We start from the raw sequence: 24,677 nt of genomic DNA, 5'->3' as shown, positions 1-24,677 counted from the left end.
CAAGAAGGAATAATGGAAAAATAAATGAAAAACTTACCAAAAAATGGTTACCTATAGGAGGAGGGAGGGAAGAGTATAGGAAGAGAGTACTTCTGTGAATTTACTTTGTTACATAGTTTTAACTTCAGAACTATGCAAATATTTTATATAATTACAAAGCAAGAGTAAATAAAAAAGCAATTGATATATTTTCAAAACATACTGAAATATCAAGTTTGTGGCAATGACTACACAGAAAATAATTACTTCAAGTAACTTTAAAATACAATATTTTGACTGTTCACCCTGGTGGAATGTGTTTTTTTTTTTTTTTTTTTTTTTTTTGAGACGGAGTCTTGCTCTGTCACCCGAGCTGGAGTGCAGTGGCCGGATCTCAGCTCACTGCAAGCTCCGCCTCCCGGGTTTACGCCATTCTCCTGCCTCAGCCTCCGGAGTAGCTGGGACTACAGGCGCCCGCCACCTCGCCCGGCTAGTTTTTTTTTGTATTTTTAGTAGAGACGGGGTTTCACCGTGTTAGCCAGGATGGTCTTGATCTCCTGACCTCGTGATCCGCCCGTCTCGGCCTCCCAAAGTGCTGGGATTACAGGCTTGAGCCACCGCGCCCGGCCGGTGGAATGTGTTAAAAGGACATAATGAACTGCTAAGAAATCTAAAACCACATTCTTATTAAACAAGTGTTATTGTTACTAGGAGGTTTGAAATTGTTGTATTGAAAGTATTATAGTTACATTGTAAGATAAAGCAAATAATTATGGCAGTGTTGTTAGGAATAAAGATCTTCAATAGAAAAGATTACAAGTATAAAAATTAAATTAAATCTGCAGTTGGAACTGTAAATATCAATATGGAATCAATTATATATGTATGTGTATATATATGTGTATGTGTGTGTATATGTGTATGTGTATATATATGCATGTGTGTGTGTATATATATGTGTATATATAACCATAAATACATTTCTGGCCTGGCACGGTGGCTCCCAGCACTTTGGGAGGCAGAGGGAGGTGGATCGCCCGAGGTCAGGAGTCCGAGAACAGCCTGGCCAACATGGTGATACCCCATCTCTACTAAACATATAAAAAAATTAGCCGGGAGTGGTGGTGGTGGGCACCTGTAATCCCAGCTACTTGGGAGGCTGAGGCACAAGAATCACTCAAATCCAGGAGGCAGAGGTTGCAGTGAGCCGAGATTGTGCCAACTGCACTCCAGCCTGGGTGAGAGTGAGACCCTGTCTCAAAAAAAAAAAAAAAAAAAGCATTTCTAACTATTTACTGAAAAGACTTAGAAGCAGTGACCAGTAGTATAGCATTTAGTATCCCCAGTGCCCAAGTTGTGGTCTTAACTATTTCCCACTAATAAGAAGCAGGGCTTTTTAGAGAAATGGCTGATTATAGGTCTGGGGCAGGAAATAGACAAGATACACCTAGGACATAGTGTGCTGAAGACTGAGGAACTTAACAAAAGCTAATGGAATTGTGTCAGAAGGACTCAGGGACCAATTTGGAAGTGTTCCCGGGGCTTAAGATAGAAAAGGTTGAGCATCAAAAAACAATAAGCTAGGCATGGTGGTGCCTGTAGTCCCAGCTACTCAGGAAGCTGAGGCAGGAGGATCATTTGAGCCCAGTAGATTGAAAACATCAAGTACATAAAATTCATGCATTTGAAATAACTTTAAAAGAAAGTGGAACTTGTCGGTCATGATTTTGGTTTGTTAGGGGAGTAACTCAATTCTTTAAAAATTAATGAAGGCAAAAAATGAAGCATTTATCCCACCTTTCCTGTATAAACTGTCAACTCCAAGAAACCAGAGGGTTAACGAGAGAGAAGGCTTCTTTATAGAATTCCAGTTGATAAATGCAGAAGGAATACTAGAATAGAAAATTGCTGTTTTGCCACCTCTAATGAGGACACAGATCTAGGCAGCCATCACTAGGTGAGAGGATGGTGGGAAAATACGGGAGAAATCTGGCTACCTGCCATCTGAATCCACCAAACAATCTTGGCTTTGCTACAACTATGGCAGCCAGACATGATGCGCCTCATGATATTATGTAAGTGGAAGTACCCAGCCACATTCATGAACTGTTCTTGCCTAAAAAATTGAACATGACTCCAAGCCTAATGCGAATCTCTCAGATTATAGGAAATACAGGGGTCAGAGGAACAAGTTAAAGACACCTCGAGATTACAGTCAGCCACATCCAAAATGTAAGACATTTTATAGGATAGATGACTTGATTTCTCTAGTAGATTGATGGCATGAAAGAGAAAAAAAAAGCAGGAAGGGAAATTGTCATATAAAACAGAGAGATTTAAGTGACCTAACAATTAAAGCAAACCGAAAAGGACCACTCTGGCTGTTGTGTTAGGAATACATCAGAGCCAGGCATGGTGGCAGATGTCTGTAATCCCAGCACTTTGGGAAGCCGAGGCGGGTGGACAGCTTGAGCCCCAGCATTTGAGTCCAGCCTGGACAACAAGGTAAAACCCTGTCTCTACAAAAAATACAAAAAATGTTCCTGGTATGGTGGCATGTGTCTGTAGTCCCAGCTACTCAGGAGACTAAGTGGGAGGATCACCTGAGTCCGGGAAGTTGAGGCTGTAGTGAGCTATGATTGCTCCACTGCCCTCTAGCCTGGGCAATGGAACAAGACCCTGTCTCAAAAAAAAAAAAAAAAATTAGCTGGGCATGGTGGTGCATTCCTGTGGTCCCAGCTGCTCAGGAGGCTGAGGCAGGAAGATTGCTTAAGCCCAGGAGGTTGAGGCTGCAGTGAGCAGTATTCTTGCCCCTGCACTTCAGTCTGGCAGTCTGGGTGACAGAGTGAGACCTTGTCTCTAAATAAATAAATAAATAAATAACCAGAGATGATCAAGGATATAAACAGGGAGAACAGGTAAGAAGCTATTACGAAATTCCAGGTGAGATTTTGCACAAAGATGATAAGAAGACGGTAGTTGGATTCTGGATATCTTTTAAAGATGTAACCGACATCTTTAAAAGATGTATGGATGAGATACGAAGTTTTAGAGTCCAAGATGACTTCCAAGTTTTGGCCTAGGGAATTGTAACAATGGAGTGCCATTTACTGAAATAGGAAAGACTGCAGGAGAAGCAGGTTGGTGGGAAGAGATTAGGAGGAGCCCAATTCTGGCCTCTGTATCTTCAGCCTATAGGCCTTTTGAATATCCACAAGAAGATATGTTAAGGAAGCAGTGGGATATTGGGATATATGTGTGGAATATTGAGGCTGGGGCCAGGATAGGAGGTACGTTTGGGAAATTCAGGAGTTCTCAGTAGGCAGATGGTATGTAAAGTTACTAGAGTGGGCGGAGTGCGGTGGCTCATGCCTGTAAATCCCAGCACTTTGGGAGGCTGAGGCGGGAGGATTGCTTGAATCCAGGAGTTCAAAGACCAGCGTGGACAACATAGACCCCATCTCTTTTTTAAAAAAAACCTACTAGGGTGTGTGAAAAAATAAAGGGAGTGAGTGTAGCTAGAGGAGAGGTTCTAGGGCTGAGCCTGCGAGGTGCACAGAGGTGGGAGTCAGCAACAGAAACAAAGCAGGGACCCGGACACATCCCAGAAGCCAGGTGAAGGAAGGAGGAGGCTTTGTCAGACACTTCTGGCAGATCAAGGGAGGTGAGGACTGAAATCTGACCTTTGGATTGAGCAACGTGGAGATTGCTGATGCACTTGATAAGAGCAGTTTCATTCAGTAAGCCGTGGGAGTGGGCTCAAGAAGGCCTGCCTGGTAGACAGAGAGATTAGAAAATAGCTCTTTTGAGGAGGTTGAAACAGAAAGAACCAAAGTGTTAGCTGGGTGGCACAGTGTGGTCTAGTCTAGAGAGGGGTGTTGCTTTCTTTGAGAATCACTGGTTTATTCCTTTCAGAAAGTATTTTTGTGATGGCAATCTCCCCCCCACAACTTTTTATTTTTGACAAACACCAAATCATAGAAAAGGTGGATACTGTATGTGTTTCACCCAGTTTAACCCATTGTGGTTTTTTGGTTTGGTTTGGTTTGATTTTTTTGAGATGGGGTCTCACTCTGTTGCGCAGACTAGAGTGCAGTGGTGTGATCACTGCTCACTGCAGCCTCAACCTGCTCTAAAATTATAGACACAAAGTTTATCTTAAAGCTTGTATCTCCTATAAAGGGCAGTCTCCCACATAACCATAATATCATTATTGTATTCCAAGAAATTTAATATTGATATGATAATATGTAACATGCAGTTCATATTAAAACTGTTTATTATTGCTATTTTCATTTCCATAGTCTAATCAAAGGTCACCCATTGCTTTTAGTTGTTACATCCTGAAGAAATTTTTTTAGGATGGGGAAAATAATAACACATCGATATGCTGATTTCAAAAATCTATAGAGAGTGAAAACTGGTGATTTATAAGAGGGCAACTGCCAAGGCGGTAAACTTAGGAAGATGCGATGTAGCCAGAGCGGGACAGGGTTGGGAGGGGACTGAGTTTGGTGGGAGGATGGACGGTTTATCCAGAGTAGCAGAGTAGCAGGAGAGAGAGAAGACAGAGCCCGTGGGCAGGTGGGTGGTTAAACATGGTGGACCTTGAGGAAATTTTCTTCTGTTTGCTTTTATTTCTTAGTGAAATGGGAACGATGGTATTCAGTTGTGAGGAGGGAGAGGAGAGGTGTGACAGGTTGAAGAAAAGATATGAAATCTTTGTCTAAGTCATCTTCAGATTAGGACATGCATTATCACTGATTTAAGGGTGTGCATTTATAGACCCTTGTAGACCCTTAGCTTCTATAGATAGGCATCCCTGGAACTATTCTGCCTGAAAAAGGACCACTTTACAGTAAGCGTCCTCTGACTTTGGAAGAAAAGGCAGACCCTCCCCTATCCCAAATCTGAATGAATTATGTCACCCCTCGGATTGTTTCTGCTCCTTGTCTGCTTGTTTTTGTTTTTGTTTTGAGTTGGTCACTCCTGTCGCCCAGGCCGGAGTGCAGTGGTGTGATCTCAGCTCCCTGCAACCTCCGCCTCCTGTGTTCAAGCAGTTCTCCTGCCTCAACCTCCTGAGTAGCTGGGATTACAGGCACCCACCATTACGCCTAGCTAAGTTTTTGTATTTTTAGTAGAGATGGGGTTTCGCCATGTTGGGCAGGCTGGTCTCAAACTCCTGACCTCAGGTGATCTGACTGCCTCAGCCTCCCAAAATGCTGGGATTACAGGCGTGAGCCACTGTGCCTGGCATCTGCTTGCTGATTTTCTTCTGCTGCTTCTTTTTTTTTTAATCCAGAAAAAAATTACTTTTGAAAGCAGAATGTCCCTCTTAAAGACCCTTTTACCCCACAATCCCATAGCTTATGATCGCGCTAGGGGATTGCCACTTCCTTGTTTCTAATTTCAGCCTTTCCAGTGTGTGTGTCTTTCTCTTTTCCCTTTCCACCTGTTCTTCACCCTGTTTTCCTACCTCTCCTTTGACTATTGCCTCTTCTCTGGTTTTCAGGCTTGGTCACAGTGGCGGAAACAGCTCCTGTATGTCCAGAAGGAGAAACAGAAGGTTGTCTCCGCAGTGAAACACCATCGGCACTGGCAAAAACAGAGATTTCTGAAGGCCTGGCTTGAATACCTGCAAGTTCGCAGAGTGAAGAGACAGCAGAATAGTGAGTAGGAAGCTCCAGGCTCTCGAGACAGAGGATCTGGTCACAATTTCCACTCTCCTGCTGCCGTTGCTACTGTACTAAGTAGTAATATAATGATGTTACTCCAGAAATGTTGGTAAAAGGAGATTAAGGAGGAAAATACATCATCCTTGAGTCACATTTATTTCCCTTTGGCCTTTTCTTTCATTTGTATATCTTTATCTATCTATCTATAGATAGAGACAGAGTTTTGCTCTTGTTGCTCAGGCTGGAGTGCAGTGGCGCAATCTCAGCTCACTGCAACCTCCGCCTCCTGGGTTCAAGTGATTTTCTGCCTCAGCCTCCCGAGTAGTTGGGATCACAGATGCCACCACTTCGCCCAGCTAAGTTTTGTATTTTTAGTAAAGATGGGGTTTCACCACGTTGGCCAGGCTGGTTTTGAACTCCTGACCTCAGGTGATCCCCCTGCCTTGGCCTCCCAAAGTGCTGGGATTACAGGCGTGAGCCACTGTACCCAGCCTCTTCTGTATATTTTTTATCTAAATAGGGTTTTCATTATGCTGTAAGTATTGTAATTATTTTGATTAATATGTTGATAACCTATGGCTTTGTATCTTGCTTTTTTCCACACAGTTAATCAACATTTTCCTACATCTTAATTATTTATCATAAATTTTTTTTTTTTTTTTTTTGAGATGGAGGCTTGCTCTGTCACCCAGGCTAGAGTGCAGTGGCGTGATCGCCACTCACTGCAAGCTCTGCCTCCCAGGTTCATGCCATTCTCCTGCCTCAGCCTCCTGAGAAGATGGGACTACAGGCACCCGTCATGGTGCCCTGCTGATTTTTTTATTTTTAATAGAGACGGGGTTTCACCATGCTATCCAGGAGAATCTTGATCTCCTGATCTTGTGATCCACCTGCCTCGGCCTCCCAAAGTGCTGAGATTACAGGCATGAGCCACTGCGCCCAGCTATGAATGTTATTATTTTTTTTAACAACTATTCATATTTTATAGGATGGCTTATCTTAATATACTTAGCCATTCTTCTATTAATAGATATTTGGAGAGTTTCTGTTTGTCTCCAATTATACAAATGCATGTGATTTTGATATCAAGTTTTTTGGATATTGTTTATATGGTTTTGTTTCCCAGTTAGATTCAGAAGTAATAATACGCAGAAATGTGAACATTGGTACACTTTTTAAGTTCAGTTTATTGAGTTTATACCCAAGTGAGTCAAGCACTGTGCTAGACACTGGGTTAGGGGTCTCTGGCATTCAGCCAAACCTCGCTGCAGAAATCTCTTAGGCTGCCAACACTGTCTCTTGGGAGAGTTCGAATGTGTTCTTTGGAGGATAGTGACCCCAGACCAGCAGTCCAGTTGCCCAGTCCTGGAATGTGAAGGCATTAAGCTGTTTAGCATGACAAGCTATAGACTAACGCCTGCCTCCAGTTACAGCATTCAAATTCCAGGACTGATTCCCATCCCCTTCCCTGGCCCTAGCTCATCAGACCAGTATCTGACTAGCATTAAAAGGAGATGAAGCTGGCAGCCAGGATCAGGTTGGCTGAAAGCTCAAAAAAGCCTATGCCAGCATGGCAGCTGAATTTTATGTCATTAACTCAATCTCTAAGTCCTATCCAGGAGTCATTTGTTTAGAAGCAAAAGTAAAACAGTCCTTTTGAAAGCAACAGTTATCATTCCTGTTTATCAGTATCTAACCAGCAGCCTCAGCCCTTTGATGTAACTGATTTTATAGCACCCTCCTCCCTAAAATCAGGCCTTTTCTCTTTCCTTGGAGAGAGGAGCTATAACTCAGGGATTTCTAATGACCTTTCAAGGTTTAAAAAACCTTGTATTTTGGCCGGGCGTGGTGGCTCACGTCTGGAATCCCAGCACTGTGGGAGGCTGAGGCGGGCAGATCACCTGAGGTCAGGAGTTCGAGACCAGCCCGGCCAACATGGTGAAACTCCCGTCTCCACTAAAAATACAGAAAAATCAGCGAGGGGTGGTGGCGCATGCCTGCAATTCCAGCAACTCGGGAGTCAGGCAGGAGAATCGCTTGAACCCAGGAGGCACAGGTTGCAGTGAGCTGAGATTGCGCTGCTACACTCCAGCCTGGGCGACAGAGCGACACTCCAACTCAAAAAAAAAAAAACAAAAAAACTTTTAGCATTGTGTGTGTGTGTGTGTGTGTGTGTAGCCCTTGAACCCCTGCTCTCGCCAGTAGTGGGGTTCAGCTTGTCTTAAAGATGTTTCCAGCTCATCTTCTAACCTTGAGGGAGCAGCAGTTAAGTTATTTCTCTGTTGCAGAGATGGCTGAGCGATTCCATCATGTCACCGTGCTCCAGATACACTTCTGTGACTGGCAGCAGGCCTGGGAGCAGAGGCAGAGCTTGTATGCCTACCATGCCCAGGTGGAGAAACTGGCCAGGAAGATGGCCCTGCGGCGCACCTTTACTCACTGGAAACACTGTATCCTTTCAGATACCCAGGCTGTCCATTGCCTCAGCCAGGACAGCAGGAGCTCAGCAGCACGTGAAACGAAAGTCATGAGAAACATGGGAAACAGTTGCCAAATGATTTAAAACAGCCTTTTCTCTGTTGGCAGTCTTAAAATTTTTTGTTTAATTGGGATTGTGTATAAAAAGAGTACTTATATATTTATAGTTTAAAAATAATAAAATGAACAACTATGTATCTTATTATCCAACTTTCAAAATAGAACCTTGCTAGCACACCTATCTGCTTCTCCCTGATTGCATTCTTTTTCTTTTCCCTCAGAGGTAATCCCACTTTCCTGATGAACATTTTTTGGTATTATAATATCAGTGCTTTTCTCTACCCACTAGGTGGTGGAAATAGCCACCACTGGCTTTTTCTTGGTGATACCGTCACCGTGACCATAAGCTTCCATTTATTGCGCTTTTACTATGTAGCAGACACTATGCTTCATCCTCATAGCAGTGCTGTGGAGTAGGTGCCACTATTGTCATTCTACAGACAAGGAAACAGATTCAGAGGATTTGAGTGTATTTTAAAGTCACAAGTCATTGGCAGATTCAGGATTTTCAAAACCTGGGCCTTTAACTCCTGTGTACATATTCTTTTTTTTTGAGATGGAGTCTTGCTCTGTCACCCAGGCTGGGGTACAGTGGCACAGTCTCGGCTCACTGCAATCTCTGCCTCCCAAGTTCAAGCGATTCTCCTGCCTTAGCCTCCCGAGTAGCTGAGATTACAGGCATGTGCCACCATGCCTGGCTAATTTTTGCATTTTTAGTAGAGATGGGGTTTCGCCATGTTGGCCAGGCTGGTCTTGAACTCCTGACCTCAGGTGATCCACCTGCCTCAGCCTCCCAAAGTGCTGGGATTACAGGCATGCAGGCATGAGCCACCACACCCAGCCTCTTTTTTTTTTTTGAGACAGAGTCTCGCTCTGTCACCCAGGCTGAATTGCAGTGGTGCCATCTCAGCTCACTGCAACCTCCATCTATCGGGTTCAAGCGATTCTCCTGTCTCAGCCTCCTGAGTAGCTGGGATTACAGACGCCCACCACCACGCCCAGCTAATTTTTGTGCTTTTAGTAGACATGGGGTTTCTCCATGTTGGCCAGGCTGGTCTCAAACTCCTGACCCAAAGTGATCCACTTGCCTCAGTCAGCCTCTTAAAGTAGTAGGATCACAGGCATGAGCCACCGTGTCCAGCCCTGTGTACATATGCTTTTTTTTTTCTTCTTTTTTTCTTTAAGATGGAGTTTCACTTTTGCTGCCCAGGCTGGAGTGCAATGGCCCAATCTTGGCTCACCACAACCTCCGCCTCCCGGGTTCAAGTAGTTCTCCTGCCTCAGCCCCATAAGTAGCTGGGATTACAGGCATGCACCACCATGCCTGGCTAATTTTTTTTTTTTTTGTATTTTTAGTAGAGACGGGGTTTGTAGATGTTGGCCAGGCTGGTCTCAAACTCCTGATGACCTCAGGTGATCCACCCGCCTCGGCCTCCCAAAGTGCTGAGATTACAGACGTGAGCCACCGTGCCTGGCCACCCAGCCATATTCTTAATCACTACCCTTACCATACTGTGTGCCCAAGTATAAGAATTTGGACTGCCTAGGATGTTCATCCACACATTTTCTTTGTTCATCAAAGTCTTGCTTTGCGTAAACTCCTGCTTAAATTGTTGGATACGAGGAAGCTCAGATTAATGATAGTTCATTGTCTAGTGGGGAAAATAAACATGAAAATGGGTCTTTAAATATGGCATGATAACTGCTATCATAAAGGTTTGTATCAAGTCCTGTGAGAGCGACTGTGGAGATTCAGCCAAGGAGGTAATGTTTGTGCAGAATTTAAGTCATAGGAGATGAGAAGTTGGGAAGGTTGATGTCTTAGGGGAAGACTGCAGAAGGTTGGAAAAGGCAAAAATGAATGACATTTATGCAGGTTTAGAGGTGAGGAAAAGCATTCAAGAATCTAGTGAGCTGTAGAGGTATAGATGGTGGGAAGGTAGATGCAGGAACCTCTGGAGGTTTTTTAACTTTTTAAAATTTAGAGACAGGGTCACATGTTGCCCAGGCTGGAGTGCAGTGGCTTTCACAGGCACAATGGTAGCTTACTACAGTCTTGAACTCCTGGACTTAAGCAATCCTCCCTCCTCAGCCTCCCAAGTAGGTGGAACTACAGGCACACACCATCACACCTGGCATCAGAGGTTTTTAAGAAGAGAAGAGGCTGGGGGCAGTGGCTCACACCTGTAATCCGAGTGCTTTAGGGGGATCGCTTGAACCCAGGATTTTGAGGCTACAGTGAACTATGATGGCACCCTTGCCCTCCAGACTGGGTGACAGAGTGAGGCCCAGTCTCTTAAAAAAAAAAAAAAGAAAGAAAAGAAAAGAAATGCAGTCAGATTTGTGCGTTGGAAAGGATAATTCTGGATTAGCGGAGAGAGGCTAGCACCGGTGGGAGACCAGTTATGGGAGGAGGCTCACTTACCAGTCTACGTAAGGGATGAGTCGGATGAACTGCAGGGTGTTGGGGGTGGGGACAGAAGAGCAGGAGGGGATGGAGAGAGCCAAGAGATTTAGGAAGAGAGCAGATGGACTTGGAGACCGATTAGATGAGAGTGGGAGGAGAAAAGGTTTGAAAATAACTCCAAGGTTTTGAGCTCAAACATCTGACTGGATTGTGATGCCAAAACAGTGATTACAGAAACAGGAGCAGATTCTGCTTTAGATATGGTGATTTCTAAATGTTTACTGAAATTGGTAGCAGTTTATCTCAGGTATTTTTTGCCTCTCATCTCATGAGCATTCAAGGGGAGGAGTGCAAGACCAGATGTTTGATCAGTAACTGACGGGGTTTCCCTTTGCCCACTGCTTCCTTGGGTCATCAGGAGTAGACAGAAGTGGACCTCAGCCCACCTGGCATGTGTGTTATCCCTGATAGCCACGGCCCTTCAGGTGGCTTGCTGAGAATGCACTGTTTAGGGGCCAGAACCTTGTTGAGACTGGAGGCCTTCACTTCCTGGCAGACATGCTGCTGTGTGCAGAAGAAGCTGCCCAGTGTGAGATGGCAGAAGAGCACCACAGGCACAGCCAGCTGGTAAGAGCCCTGCATCCTGGCATGGCTCCACTCAGCAGCCTTGCTTGGGTATCCACTCTTGGGGTACCCTGACCCCTATCACCTTCATTAAACACAGTCAGCTGTGGGTCAGTTTTAGTCATGAAACCCTCCTTTCATTGTAGGTGTCCCTGTTTTCATTTTGAATTACAGGTGCTAATGGTGTAGGGTCAGAGGGGTTTGGAGCTATAAAGGAACCTCAGAGATTTAGTCCTGAGCTTTCTTTTTACATGGGAAAAACCCCTTTTGAGTGGCGGAAGCCCCATCTATGAAATAGGTCAGAGTGACCATGCTGTGGTTGAACCATGTCAGGGAGTCAGTCCCTGTTCTACCTGCTACCGTTCCCTTCCCTTGCTATACGAGGTGGTCTTCGAATGTTTTCAGGAGCCTGTGGGGCTCCACAAAGCACAGTACGAAAACCCCTAATCCAGTCTGATATCTTCACTTCTGTCTCAGAAAATTGAAGCCTAAGGCTTGGGGAAATATGGGCAAATCAGCTTTGCTTAGCCAATTTGTGAGGCATTATTATTTTTTAGGGATGGAATCTCACTATGTTGTCCAGGCTAGATTCAAACTTCTGGGCTCAAGCAATCCTCCCACCTCAGCCTCCTAAGTAGCTGGGACTATAGGCCTGTGCCACCATGCCCAGTGTTGAGGCGTTATTATTATTATTAGAGATAGGGTCTCCTCTGTCACCCAGGCTGAAGTACCATGTTACAATCGTTGCTTGCTGCAGCCTTGAACTCCTGGACTCAAGTGATCCTTCCACCTCAGCCTCCCAAGTAGCTGGGACCACAGGCACATGCTACCATGCCTAACTAATTTTTTAGATTTTTTTTTTTTGAGACAGAGTCTTGCTCTGTCTCCCAGGCTGGAGTACAGTGGCGTGATCTCGGCTCACTGCAAGCTCTGCCTCCGGGGTTCACACCATTCTCCTGGGTTCACGCCATTCTCCTGCGTCAGCATCCCGAGTTGCTGGGACTATAGGTGCCCGCCACTGTGCCCAGCTAGTTTTTTGTTTTGTTTTTTTTTTTTTGAGACAGAGTCTCGCTCTGTCACCTGGGCTGCATTGCAGTGGCCGGATCTCAGCTCACTGCAAGCTCCGCCTCCCAGGTTCACGCCATTCTCCTGCCTCAGCCTCCCGAGTAGCTGGGACTACAGGCGCCCGCCACCTCGCCTGGCTAGTTTTTTGTATTTTTTTAGTAGAGACGGGGTTTCACCGTGTTAGCCAGGATGGTCTCGATCTCCTGACCTCGTGATCCGCCCGTCTCAGCCTCCCAAAGTGCTGGGATTACAGGCTTGAGCCAGTTTTTTGTATTTTTAGTAGAGACAGGGTTTCACCGTGTTAGCCAAGATGGTCTCGATCTCCTGGCCTCGTGATCCACCCACCTCAGCCTCCCAAAGTGCTGGGATTACAGGTGCCAGGCCTAATTTTTTAGTTTTTTGTACAGAGTCTCCCTCTGTTGGCCAGGCTGGTCTTGAACTCCTGTGCTCAAGCAGTCCTCCTGCCTCAGCATCCTAAAGTGTTGGGATTACAGGTGTGAGCCACTGCACCTGGCCTTTTAGGCTTTATTGATGGAGCTGGATCCAGGTCCATCCTGGCCCAACCCCAGCCCTTCCTTTCACTAAAGATTCCTTCTTCCATTTTAGCAGCACTGCATTTATAATCATATAAACGTACGCACTGAGCCCATATGGGAAAAAAACAAAAACACAAAACCACCACGGACAAAACGTCTGTCTTTTTCTGACAGGCAACAGTTGATGTTTACCTTGGTCTGTAGAATTGTCATGTGGATCATGGGGTTCTCTCCTGGTGTGGGTGTGTTTGTTCTTGTGTAGTATAGATAGACAGCAGGGAGGGTTCAGCAAATATTTATTAAGTGCCTGCTGTGCAGGCTGGCTTGTGTTAGACTCCCAGGTGAATCTCAAAGTAGAGAAACACACTCAGGGAAATAACAGCTATGAGAAGCTGTGACCACGCTTCTCTCCCCTCATTTGAGGCGCGGTCTGCCTTCACCTGCTCTTGGTTTACAGACTCTACTGATTCCAGTCCTTGTAATCAATTGTGTCCTTTCTTTGCACAGTATTTTTGCTTTAGAGCCCTAAAAGACAATGTGACCCACGCCCATCTCCAGCAAATAAGAAGGAATCTCGCTCACCGGCAGCATGGTGTCACGGTGAGGGTTGTTGTCTGTGTCAAGGGACCTCTCCTGATGGCCATTCTTTCTTGCTCTTTTTTCAGTCTTGCCAAATTAAGCAGAACTCCCTTTTTTTTTTTTTTTTGAGACGGAGTCTCGCTCTGTTGCCCAGGCTGGAGTGCAGTGGCCGGATCTCAGCTCACTGCAAGCTCCGCCTCCCGGGTTCACGCCATTCTCCTGCCTCAGCATCCCGAGTAGCTGGGACTACAGGCTCCCGCCACCTCGCCCGGCTAGTTTTTTGTATTTTTTTAGTAGAGACGGGGTTTCACCATGTTAGCCAGGATGGTCTCGATCTCCTGACCTCGTGATCTGCCCATCTCGGCCTCCCAAAGTGCTGGGATTACAGTCTTGAGCCACCGCACCCGGCGAGCAGAACTCTTTTTAAAAAGACTTTTGTGCTTCAAGATTTGTCCAGACTATCAACTCGAAAACCTTAGTTTGCATTTTCTTTCTCTCTCTCTTTTTTTTTTTTTTTTTTTTACAGAGTCTTTCTCTGTTTCCCAGGCTGGAGTGCAGTGGCACGGTCTAAGCTCACTGCAGCCTCCGCCTCTGAGGTTCAAGCGATTCTCCTGCCTCAGCCTCCCGAGTAGCTGGAATTACAGGCGTGCACCACCACACCTGGCTAATTTTTGTATTTGTAGTAGAGATGAGGTTTCACCATGTTGGCCAGGCTGGTCTCGAACTCCTGACTTCAGATGATCCGCCTGCCTCAGCCTCCCAAAGTGCTGGGATTACAGGCATGAGCCACTGTGCTCGGCCTCTTTAGTGTGCATTTTCCTTGGTAATCCCTACCTACTGATAGAAAAACTCTTGTTTTTGCCTTGTTTGATCCCATTTTTTTTTTATCCGTTTGCTAAGAAAATGGGTAGTTGACTCAAAGTTCAGAGACTGTGGATTTTAACCTTGACCTAGGGGATGTAGTGATATAAACACACTTTCTTTCTCTGCTTATTTAGAGGCAGGGTGTTGTTCTGTTACCCAGGCTGTAGTGCAGTGGCTAACTGCAGCCTCAGCCTCCCAGGCTCAGGTGATCCTCCTGCCTCAGCCTCCCAAGTAGTTGGGACTAGAGCTGTAAGCCACCACACCCAGCTAATTTTTGTATTTTTTGTAGAAACGGGGTCCCACTGTGTTGCCTAGGCTGGTCTCAAACTCCTGGGCTCAAGTGATCTGCCCACCTTAGCCTCTCAAAGTGCTGGGATTACAGGTGTGAGCCACTGTACCCAACCCAAATACACTTTATTTATTTATTTATTTATTTTGAGACAGGGTCTTGCTCTGTCGCCCGGGCAGCTGCAGTGGTGTGATCTCGACTCACTGCAACCTCTGCCTCCCAAGTTCAAGCAGTTCTCATGTCTCAGCCTCCCAAGTAGCTGGGATCACAGGATCAGTTAAACTTTATCATCTTAACCATTTTTAAGTGTACAGTTCAGTGGCATGCACATCCTCATTGTGCAATCATCATCACTATTCATCTCTAGAACTTTTTCATCTTGCAAAACTGAAACTCTGTACCCATTTCCTCTTTCCTCAGCCCCTGGAAACCACCATTCCACTTTCTGTCTCTATAAACTTGATTATTCTAGAGACCTCATAGGTGTAATCATACAGTATTTGTCCTTTTGCAACTGGCTTATTTCACTTAGCATAATGTATACTTTTTTAAATGATTGCCTTTTTTAAAAAAAAGGACAGGCCGGTTATTTTGTATATACAATTTATTTTTTATTATAATAATTCTTTTTAGAGACAGGGTCTCGCTCTGTCATCCAGGCTAGAGTGCAGTGGTGCGATCATAGGTCATTGTAGCCTCATCGTCCTGGGCTCAAGAGAATATCCTGCCTCAGCCTCCTGAGGAGCTAGGACTACAGGTGCACACCACCATGCCTAGCCTTGTAGAATGTTATTGTGGGGTTTTTGTTTGTTTTTGTTTGTGTTTTTTTCTTTTTTTTCTTTTTTCTTTTTGGTTGTTTTGAGATGGAGTTTCACTCTTGTTGCCCAGGCTGGAGTGCAATCGTGCGATCTCGGCTTACTGCAACCTCCACCTCCTGGGTTTAAGCGATTCTCCTGCCTCAGCCTCCCAAGTAGCTGGGATTACAGGCATGTGCCACCACGCCCGGCTAATTTTGTATTTTTAGTAGAGACAGGGTTTCTCCATGTTGGTCAGGCTGGTCTTAAACTCCTGAGAACTCAGTTCCGCCCACCTCGGCCTCCCAAAGTGCTGAGATTACAGGTGTGAGCCACCACACCCGGCACAATGTTTTATGTTCTTGATTTGTCTGATTGTTTCCTTTTGATATCATTTAATTTTCCTTTAGTCTACATGGTTCCTATAATCATTACATCTAAGGACTTGTTTAGATTGAAATTAAACATTTATGCAAGACTACTTCATAGGTAGGAATATGCAATAAAATCAGTTTTAATTTCCAAAATGACTTTCCAAAATGTCCTTGTCTTCTGTGAGATTAGGAATAGCTTCATCTAGATTTCCATAGACTGGAAGAACCATCTTTTTGCCTTTTATGTTGGCCCAGAATAGCTCTATAGTTCAGCCATCATTGATTTGTATGCCCAATGTATGTTGGCTGCTCCTAACTGAGGTAATTCCTGCTTTGGGGGAGCTCACAGTCTGTTGGAGTAAGGATTCACTGTTTTACCTTTCATCTCAGTAAATTTCCATTTTCTTCCTACTATGCTTTAGCTGCTGCACAGGTTCTGGAACCTCTGGCAGTCTCAGATTGAGGAGAAAAAGGAAAGAGAGCAGCTCCCCTTACTGCGTGCTGCCTGGGACCACTACAGGTAGGGACTCTGGCTTCATCGCTGGCTCTCAGGGACTTTGTGCCTCTGACTTACTGTTTTCCAGGAGTAATCGCTTGCCCTTCTATGAGTTAGTGTGGCAGATTCAGAAAGGCCTGCTGGGGTGGAGGTCCTGCTGTAAACCGTTTGTTCCTGAATTTGGGATTTTGGCTGATCAGATGGGAGATAGAATAAGCATATGTGCATCAGTTCTTGGCCACCATAGTCGGAAGTATGTGCCTGGTCGCTCACTGCCTTGGTCCTACCAGCATCAATATGTTCACAAGTTAGAATTCATGCATTACTAGTGTTAAAGAGAAGGGTCAGGGACATTTGTGACTCGGTCTTAAAGTGTGCAGGGAATGTTGTCAATATTTTAGCGCTAGTCATTCAGTTAAAATAAATAAAACACTACATTTCTGTGAGGAAAACTCAGAATGTATAGGGTGGAAAGTATAAAGGGAAAAATAAAAGTTGCCTGGTCCCCTCCCTACAAGTAGGAGTAAGATCTTACTCTGCAGAGCAAGGAAGTATGAACTTTCTTGCTGCCAGAAATGTTTCACATGTCCTCCCTTTCTTTGCTCTCCCCTTTCCCTCCCTGCACAGTATAATCAACTTAATTTGCATAGTTTAGGTCCAATTTTGAAGCATTTTTTAATGAGTTAGAATTCCAATAATTAACTGACTCATTGAGAGTTATCAAGACATGTTATTCCAAACCCTGGTTCACAAACCCTAGTGTGAGAGGCAACATGTCATGGACCCCCAGACTTTGGCCATGAAACCAGAAAGTTCAGGATGTCCGGGGGGCTTCATACATACTCCCTAAACTCCAGAGCGACTGTGCTTTTGGTGGCCTAATTAGGTTTCACAAGAAAGTTGTCAACATTGTAGGCAATCCACAGTCCAGAATCAGAGGTTGACAGATGTTACATTAGATACCAGGTTCTTATTGCCCTCTCTCCTAGAATGAAACTAAGAAGCCCATGGGGTGCCTTTAACTCACAGGAAGTAACTGTACCCCGATTTACCTGCCTTAAAATAAAGTTTTAAAAACGTGATGTTCTTCCTTTTGTTTCAGGATAGTACTGATGTGTAAGTGTATCAAATTGTGGCTACAGTATACTCAGAAGAGGCAGTACAAGCAGGTATGGAGTACTTTTTAGCAGATGCTCTCCTGGCTTACATTCTTGGACCCATTTGCTTTGGAAAGATTCTTGGAAAAGACCTATGCCAAGAAGTCTTGTCATTCTTCTTTGGAAGATAGGGTGTTGAAAAAGCTCAAAGGCATTTCTTCCAGTTTCCACCTCTGATATCAGAAAGTCTGCGTAATTCCCATTTCTTATCTGCTATGAAAATACAAGTTCTCTCTGAAAGTACTGAGCTCTTATCAGCCATTCACATCATTATTCAAATTCATTTAGTCTCTGAGTTAGCCAGCCCATCACCCAGTGGGACCTGCAAGAGATACACAGAGAGGTGCAGAGCGTAAGTGCTGCATCCCAGTACTAAACAGTGTGAGACACGTGTCCCCGGAGGTGGAGGATGTGAGGTCAGGACCACAAATAAGTAAAGGCAGATTGAGAAAGATAGATTCATTCAATTTAAGAAATACTTACCGAGCAACTGCTGTGCCTCAGACACTGCACTAAGCACTGAGGATACAACCGTGATATAAAGTCAACAAAATTCCTGCTCTCCCAGGGCTCATGCGTTAGCACCAGGGTGACAAATAAGTGTGACCTTACAAGCCCATTCTGCCAGTTGAGAGTACCTTCTGGAATGTTGAACTGAGAAGGATTTCAAGGCCATGTTGACACTCACTGGGAAAGGGTTCAATTGATGGTGTCTGCCATTGTGAGAAGTGCCCCCTTTTTGGTCATCTCTGGAGTGTAACAGAGGAAGACACAAACCAAACTCCTCCCAGTTATTTTCATGCTGCCCACCCTACCCATACCTCCATCTTCTGCTGGAGTCTAAGAGGCGAATCTTTGAATTCACCTGTTAGCTAGTTCCCTATAGTTTGGGGATAGAATCCAAATTTTTAGCAAGGCCTACAAACTCCTTTGGGAGCTGGTTCCTGTCTGTTTCTCTCCCCTTTCCTGTTGCCACTCTGTTCCTTCACAACTGCACCCTGACGGGTTAAGCTGCCAGTGCTTCCTTAAAGGTCCTCTGTGTTCTCCTGCTTCTCTCTTCTGCTTCTCTTTGTACCTCCAGTTCTCAATTTCACACTCCTTTCCAGCTCAGATGTCACCTCCTCCTCCAGGCCAGTCCACCTCCACCCCTACCCCTGAGGCATGGCTTTATCAGAATATTCATCTCGTGGTTGTTCACTGGCTTCTCTTTCCTCACAGGCTGTGAAGTCCTTTAGAGTACAGCCTGTCCCTTTTTCCTCCTTAGTCCGACACAGTGCTTGGCATGGGGTATGTGCTAATATTTGGATGAATGAATGCACAGACCAACAAATGAACTGCCGTTGATTTCTTCAGAGCTTTTTTCCAAGGATGATATCAATTGGTAGAGCTTGGATGCTGTAGGGCATGGCCTCTTTTTGCGTCACTCTTGCCTCCCACACTTAGGAAATGCTAGAGTCACTGCATTCTTTGACATGCCTTTGGATTATGTTACTGGCTTTAAAAAGACATTGCCACTTATTATCTTAAGTTCAAGTAATGCAAGTTCACCAGAATGTAGGAAAGCCTTTCAGAAAAAGACTGAGTGTCAGAGTTGAAAGGTTGTATTTATTCAAAGTGGAAAGCTGAGGGTCTCTTTTATTTCCTTCCTGGAAAACGAGCACTCCCCTTGACACAGGGGCCCAACACTGGCAGACAGTCTGGGGTCAGCATTTTCATCTCTCACGCTGATCTAGCATGGCCTGCTTTCAAAGGTGTAGCAGGTCTGAAAAATAAGAAGAGCACTGCTTAGTCATTCCTAAACCTTTAGCTAACAATCTGAATATCACCTCTTGGTATAGGTATCCCAGGAGCATGTCAGTTCTTTCTATTCTTAGACAAGATAAAAATATTATTTTTTGTGGGTTTCTTCCTTTTGAAAAAGTAACATACAGTCAGCCCTCTGTATCTGTGGGTTCCACATCCATGGATTCAACCAACCATGGATAAAAAATATTCAGGGAAAAAAAGAATGGTTGTGTCTGTACTGAACATATACAGACCTTTTTTTCTTGTCCGTAGTCCCTAAACAATATATAAACAATATAGTATAACAACTATTTACATAGCATTTACATCGTGTTAGGTATTATGAATAATCTAGAGATGTATACAGGAGGATCACCTAGGTTATATGCAGATGCCACATCAATTTTTTGTTGTTGTTGTTAGTTTTTTGTTTTATTTTGTTTTTGAGACAGGTCTCACTTTGTCACCGAGGCTGGAGTACAGTGGCATGATCTTGGCTCACTGCAGCTTCACTCTCCCCAGGTTCAAGCGATTCTCCTGTCTCAGCCTCCCAAGTAGCTGGGACTACAGGTGCAAGCTACCATGCCCAGCTAATTTTTGTAATTTTTTTGTAGAGGTGGGGTGTCGCCATGTTACCCAGGCTGGTCTCAAACTCCTGAGCTCTGCCTGCCTTGGTCTCCCAAAGTGCTGGGAGTACAGGCGTGAGCCACTGCACCTGGCCTGCTATACCATTTTATATAAGAGACTTGAGTATCCATGGATTTTGGTATCTGAGAGGGACCCTGGAACCAGTCCCCCACGAATACCAAAGGATGGTGCTCTGCAGAATGGCGAATTGTTTGCTAACTGTTGAAGCTGGGTGGTAGGGTCATAGGTATTCATTATACTGTCAGCTTCTACTTTTGCTTACATTTGAAAATGCCCATTAAGAAAAAAAAAAAGAAAGAAAAGCAATGTGTAGATATTATAGATAATTTAGGAAGTATAAAAAGACATAAAGAAGAAAAAATGAAACCATTCATGACATTTAATGGGTAAAGCTGGTATCTCTCTTCCTCTGTGGGGGTAGGAGTGTATGTACCCGTCTTTTCACATACACATACATACGCATACTGATCCAGTTATCTATTGCTGTGTAAAAAATCACCCCAAATTCAGTGGTATAAGACAACAACCATTCTATTATGCTTTATGGATTCTCAAAGATTGAGACAGAACATTATGGGAATGGTTGGTTTCTGCTCCAAAATCAGTCTCAGCTGAAAAGATTCTAATGGCAAGGGGTGAGAATCATCTAGAAGTTTCTTCATACGTCTCTAGATCCTGGACTAGAATGACTCAAAGACTGGGCTTAACTGGGAATGTTAGCCAGAGAAACTGTATACGACCTCTTTGTGAGGCTTGGGCTTCCTTGCAGCATGGTGGCCTTGGGGTAGTCAGCCATCAGGGCTTCAAAATGAGTGTTCCAGAACAAGTCAGAAGCTCTGTGGCTCTTTATATAGCCTCAGAACTCACATAGTGTCACTTTTACCATGCCCTATTGGTCGGAGCAGTCACTATCCCAGCCAGATGCAAGGGGAGGGAACATAGATCACTTCTCCGTGAAGGAAGATCAAAGAATTTGTAGCCATGTTTTTAAAACCTTTACACATGTTGGCCGGGTATGGTGGCTCACACCTGTAATCCCAGCACTTTGGGAGGCCAAGGCAGGCGGATCGTGAGGTCAGGGTATCAGGACCATTCTGGTCAACGTGTTGAAACCCCGTCTCTACTAAAAAGTACAAAAAGTAGCTGGGTGTGGTGGCACGTGCCTTGTAGTCCCAGGTACTTGGGAGGCTGAGGCAGGAGAATCGCTTGAACCCAGGAGGCGGAGGTTGCAGTGAGCTGAGATTGTGCCACTGCACTCCAGCCTGGCAACAGAGTGAGACTGTCTTAAAAAAAAAAAATCCTCTACACATGCATATATGCTTTTTCCCCCCAAGTTTTGGATCATGGAGGCATATACAGTGTATTCTTACGTCCATTGTCTGTCTTACCTACTGATGTATCAGTAAAATAGTAGACACTTATAATTACATAAATGTGTATGACAAACACTATAAACAAAATCAAAAGATAAGTATTATGGAGTGGGGAAATATTTAGATTTATAACACGTGACAAAGGACTAATAAATTGTTTAGGTTTGAAAACCCCATACATATCAGTGAGTCGAATGCTAACAGACAGTGAAACAGGCAATGGGTATGAACACCGAAGCCATGGGGAAGAGAGAGAGAGAGAGAGTGTGTGTATGTATTTGTAGGAATGTTTAACCACTGTTTAAGTGAAAATTTTTTCACCTCTTTCATTTTTCTTCTAGCATATTGGCAAAGATAATAATTTTCATCTTGTTCTCATTTTTATTATATAGGAAGCAATCCTCCCACAAGAGTGTAACCCTGAAAGGTGATATTTAAAAAAAAAAAAAAGTTAAGTGCAATGGTCATTCTTTGTTTTACTTCAGCTGCTACAGGCCAGAGCGGATGGTCATTTCCAGCAGAGAACCCTGCCTGCTGCCTTCCACACGTGGAAGAGACTCTGGCGATGGCGCCAGCAGGACAGTGTCCTCAATGCAAGAGCAACACGTTTCCACAGGTATGCTGCTCAGCTCCTGTCTGCACTGGGGCAGGTGTCTCAAATCTAACTCTGCCAATCACGCAGCCCATTTGCTGTGCTTTTCTGCTTCCCAGACCCCAGGCCCTAGTACTTCCTGGATTTTCAATAATGTAGGCTCATTGATTTCATTTAGCAGGAAAAGACAAGATAGTATTTCCCCTGGGAAATCTTTTGTCCATCTTTATTGCAAGGGCTTTCAAAACAGCCTGTTTCATCATTAGCCACTGAGAGCTCCATTAAAGCAGCCCATTAGCTTTCCGGATCAGAGCATGGTAGGACCTTGCATCACCTTGGCAGACATTCTTGACTGTCATTTCCCTGAAACACTTCATTCCTATTCTGCTAAACCTGGCTTTTTGAAGTCTTGAAATTACAGTCATCAACAAAACTACAAAGGTCAGGCCGGGCGCGGTGGCTCACGCCTGTAATCCCAGCACTTCAGAAGGCCAGGGCAGGCCAATCACAAGGTCAGGAATTCAAGACCAGCCTGGCCAACATGGTGAAACCCCATCTCTACTAAAGATACAAAAATTAGCCTGCAGTGGTGGCATATGCCTGTAATCTCAGCTACTTAGGAGGATGAGGCAGTAGAATTGCTTGAACCCAGGAGGCAGAGGTTGCAGTGAGTCAAGATTGTGCCATTGCATTCTAGCCTGGGTAACAAGGCAAGACTCTGTCTCAAAAAAAAAAAAATTAGAAAGCTCAAGGAGCAGAGCTACATCTTTTTAGTTCCCACAAGGGGCAAACTTGCCCACAGCAAGTTCTTAGTATGTGGTGGGACATAAGGAAGAAATTATTATTTATTTATTCATTTTTGAGATGGAGTCTCGTCCAGGCTGGTGTGCAATGGCATGATCTCAACTCACGGCAAATTTCACATCCTGGGTTCAAGCAGTTCTCCTGCCTCAGCCTCCCAAGTAGCTGTGATTACAGGTGTGCGCCACATGCCCAGCTAATTTTTTGTATCTTTAGTAGAAACAGGGCTTCACCATGTTGGCCAGGCTGGTCTCGAACTCCTGACCTTGTGATCCGCCCACCTTGGCCTCCCAAAGTGCTGGGATTACTGGCATGAGCCACCACGCCCGGTCTGTAATGAAGAAATTATAATCACTAACTGTATGTCTGCCATTGTGTGATGGAAGACAGAAAACAAACTCATTCTGCCCATGGCATCATTATCTTCATTAATAATTTCCTTTTCACAGCCATCCTGAGAGATCATGTTCAAAATGATAAGTGGTAACACAGCTAGTAAGTGGCACAGCCAGGGTTTAAATTCAAATCTCCAGTTCCAAAGTCCAGGTGCTTTCTTCTTGATCAAGAGGAAGAGCTTTTTGATGACTTTGTAGGAGGGTGAAATTTTTGTGAGGAGATAAGATTGACATGCAAGAAACAACTGAGAACTAACTCAAGAGAATAGATCCATGGTCCCCAGTCATGTCAGCCACAAGTTCTTCCAGCGCTCAGAGCTAGTGTCGAGGGAGGTTGAGCATGGAAGTATCTGGGAGAGGCTTCCTGTGAGTGAGAGGGTGAGGATGGTGGCTGGAGTGGGCAAGATGGGGAGGCCCAGACTGAAGGGATTGGGCTGACCCTATAGATAGATATTCAACAGATATTTGAGCAGGTGCATGGAACTAGTAAAGTGACAGTTTTGGAAATTACCTTAAGTTCAGTGTACTTTATCTTAGTACAGAGGGGTGAGATGGAGGGGCATGCATTGGGAGAAGTTGCAGTCATCTTAAATCTGGAGAATTTCAGGCCATGTGCGGTGGCTTATGCCTGTAATCGCAGCACTCTGGGAGGCCGAGGTGGGTGGATCATTTGAGGTCAGGAGTTTCAGACCAGCCTGGCCAACATGGTGAAACCCTGTCTCTACTAAAAATACAAAAATTAGCAGGGTGTGGTGGCGCATGCTTGTAATCCGAGCTACTCTGGAGGCTAAGGCACAAGAATCGCTTTAACCCAGGAGGCAGAGGTTACAGTGAGTTGAGATGGCGCCACTGCACTCCAGCCTTGGACAACAGAGTGAGACTCCATCTCGAAATAAATAAATAAATAAATACATAAATAAGTTAATTAATTAATTTATTGTCCATCTATCCATCTGGAGGGTTTTGAATGCTAGTTTGAGATTAGCCAAAACTCTGGGTTCCTTAGCATGAAGTCCAGGGAGATGGTTTTAGGTGGTGGCCATGGGGAATAGAGGCTGACGAAAGGACAACTCTTGTCTCTTCCAGCTTCTGCAGACAGAGCAGCTTTGCCTTTACCTAGGTCCTATATTGTGGGCTGGTATAAGATTCCTTCAAAAAATAGCTGGCTTCAGGCTGGATGTGGTGGCTCACACCTGTAATCCCAGTACTTTGGGAAGCTGAGGCAGGCAGATCACCTGAGGTCAGAAGTTCGAGACCAGTCTGACCAACATGGCAAAACCCCATCTCTACTAAAAATACAAAAATTGGCCAGGTGTGGTGGCACACATCCCAGCTACTCGGGAGGCTGAGGCAGGAGAATCACTTGAACCTAGGAGATGGAGGTTGCAGTGAGCCAAGATCGCACCACTGCACTCCAACCTGGGCAACAGAGCAAGATTCCATCTCAAAAAAAAAAAAAAAATGGCTTCAGTACTTAAAACACACACACACAGTACCCCTTTCTTTTTTTACTAACAAGTAGCCATGCTTGGTTCTATTCTTTTTTTGTATTTTGTATGCTGTGAGAACCAAAAATTAAAAGTACCTTCAAAATAGCCAAGAGGAGCCTTTAAGGGACTTTTTGCTAGGGAGCAGTTTTGGGTGGTTTTAGCGCTATCACTCTGGAGAAAAAGGGCGGAGGGTGACTTGGAGACAGGGTATAGCCA

At 44.6% G+C, this 24,677-nt stretch overlaps 1 protein-coding gene across 3 annotated transcripts in view; it reads left to right on the top strand.

Annotated features, from left to right (window-relative positions):
* LOC113223481 (protein SFI1 homolog) overlaps window positions 1–21,853 on the top strand; it is a 64,914-nt gene extending 43,061 nt beyond the window's left edge. For all 3 annotated transcript variants that reach the window (XM_026452931.1, XM_026452932.1, XM_026452933.1), the window contains 7 exons: window positions 5,492–5,648; window positions 7,943–8,104; window positions 11,156–11,226; window positions 13,332–13,424; window positions 16,147–16,244; window positions 17,323–17,389; window positions 21,669–21,853. In XM_026452931.1, the coding sequence (XP_026308716.1) occupies window positions 5,492–5,648; window positions 7,943–8,104; window positions 11,156–11,226; window positions 13,332–13,424; window positions 16,147–16,244; window positions 17,323–17,389; window positions 21,669–21,848 (828 nt within the window). In that variant the 3' untranslated portion in view covers window positions 21,849–21,853. The remainder of the gene's footprint in view (window positions 1–5,491; window positions 5,649–7,942; window positions 8,105–11,155; window positions 11,227–13,331; window positions 13,425–16,146; window positions 16,245–17,322; window positions 17,390–21,668) is intronic.
* The last annotated feature ends 2,824 nt before the right edge of the window (window positions 21,854–24,677 follow it).

Source organism: Piliocolobus tephrosceles, chromosome 19 (assembly GCF_002776525.5).
Source record: "Piliocolobus tephrosceles isolate RC106 chromosome 19, ASM277652v3, whole genome shotgun sequence".
NCBI lineage: Eukaryota > Metazoa > Chordata > Mammalia > Primates > Cercopithecidae > Piliocolobus > Piliocolobus tephrosceles.
This window is presented reverse-complemented; position numbering and strand designations above follow the sequence as displayed.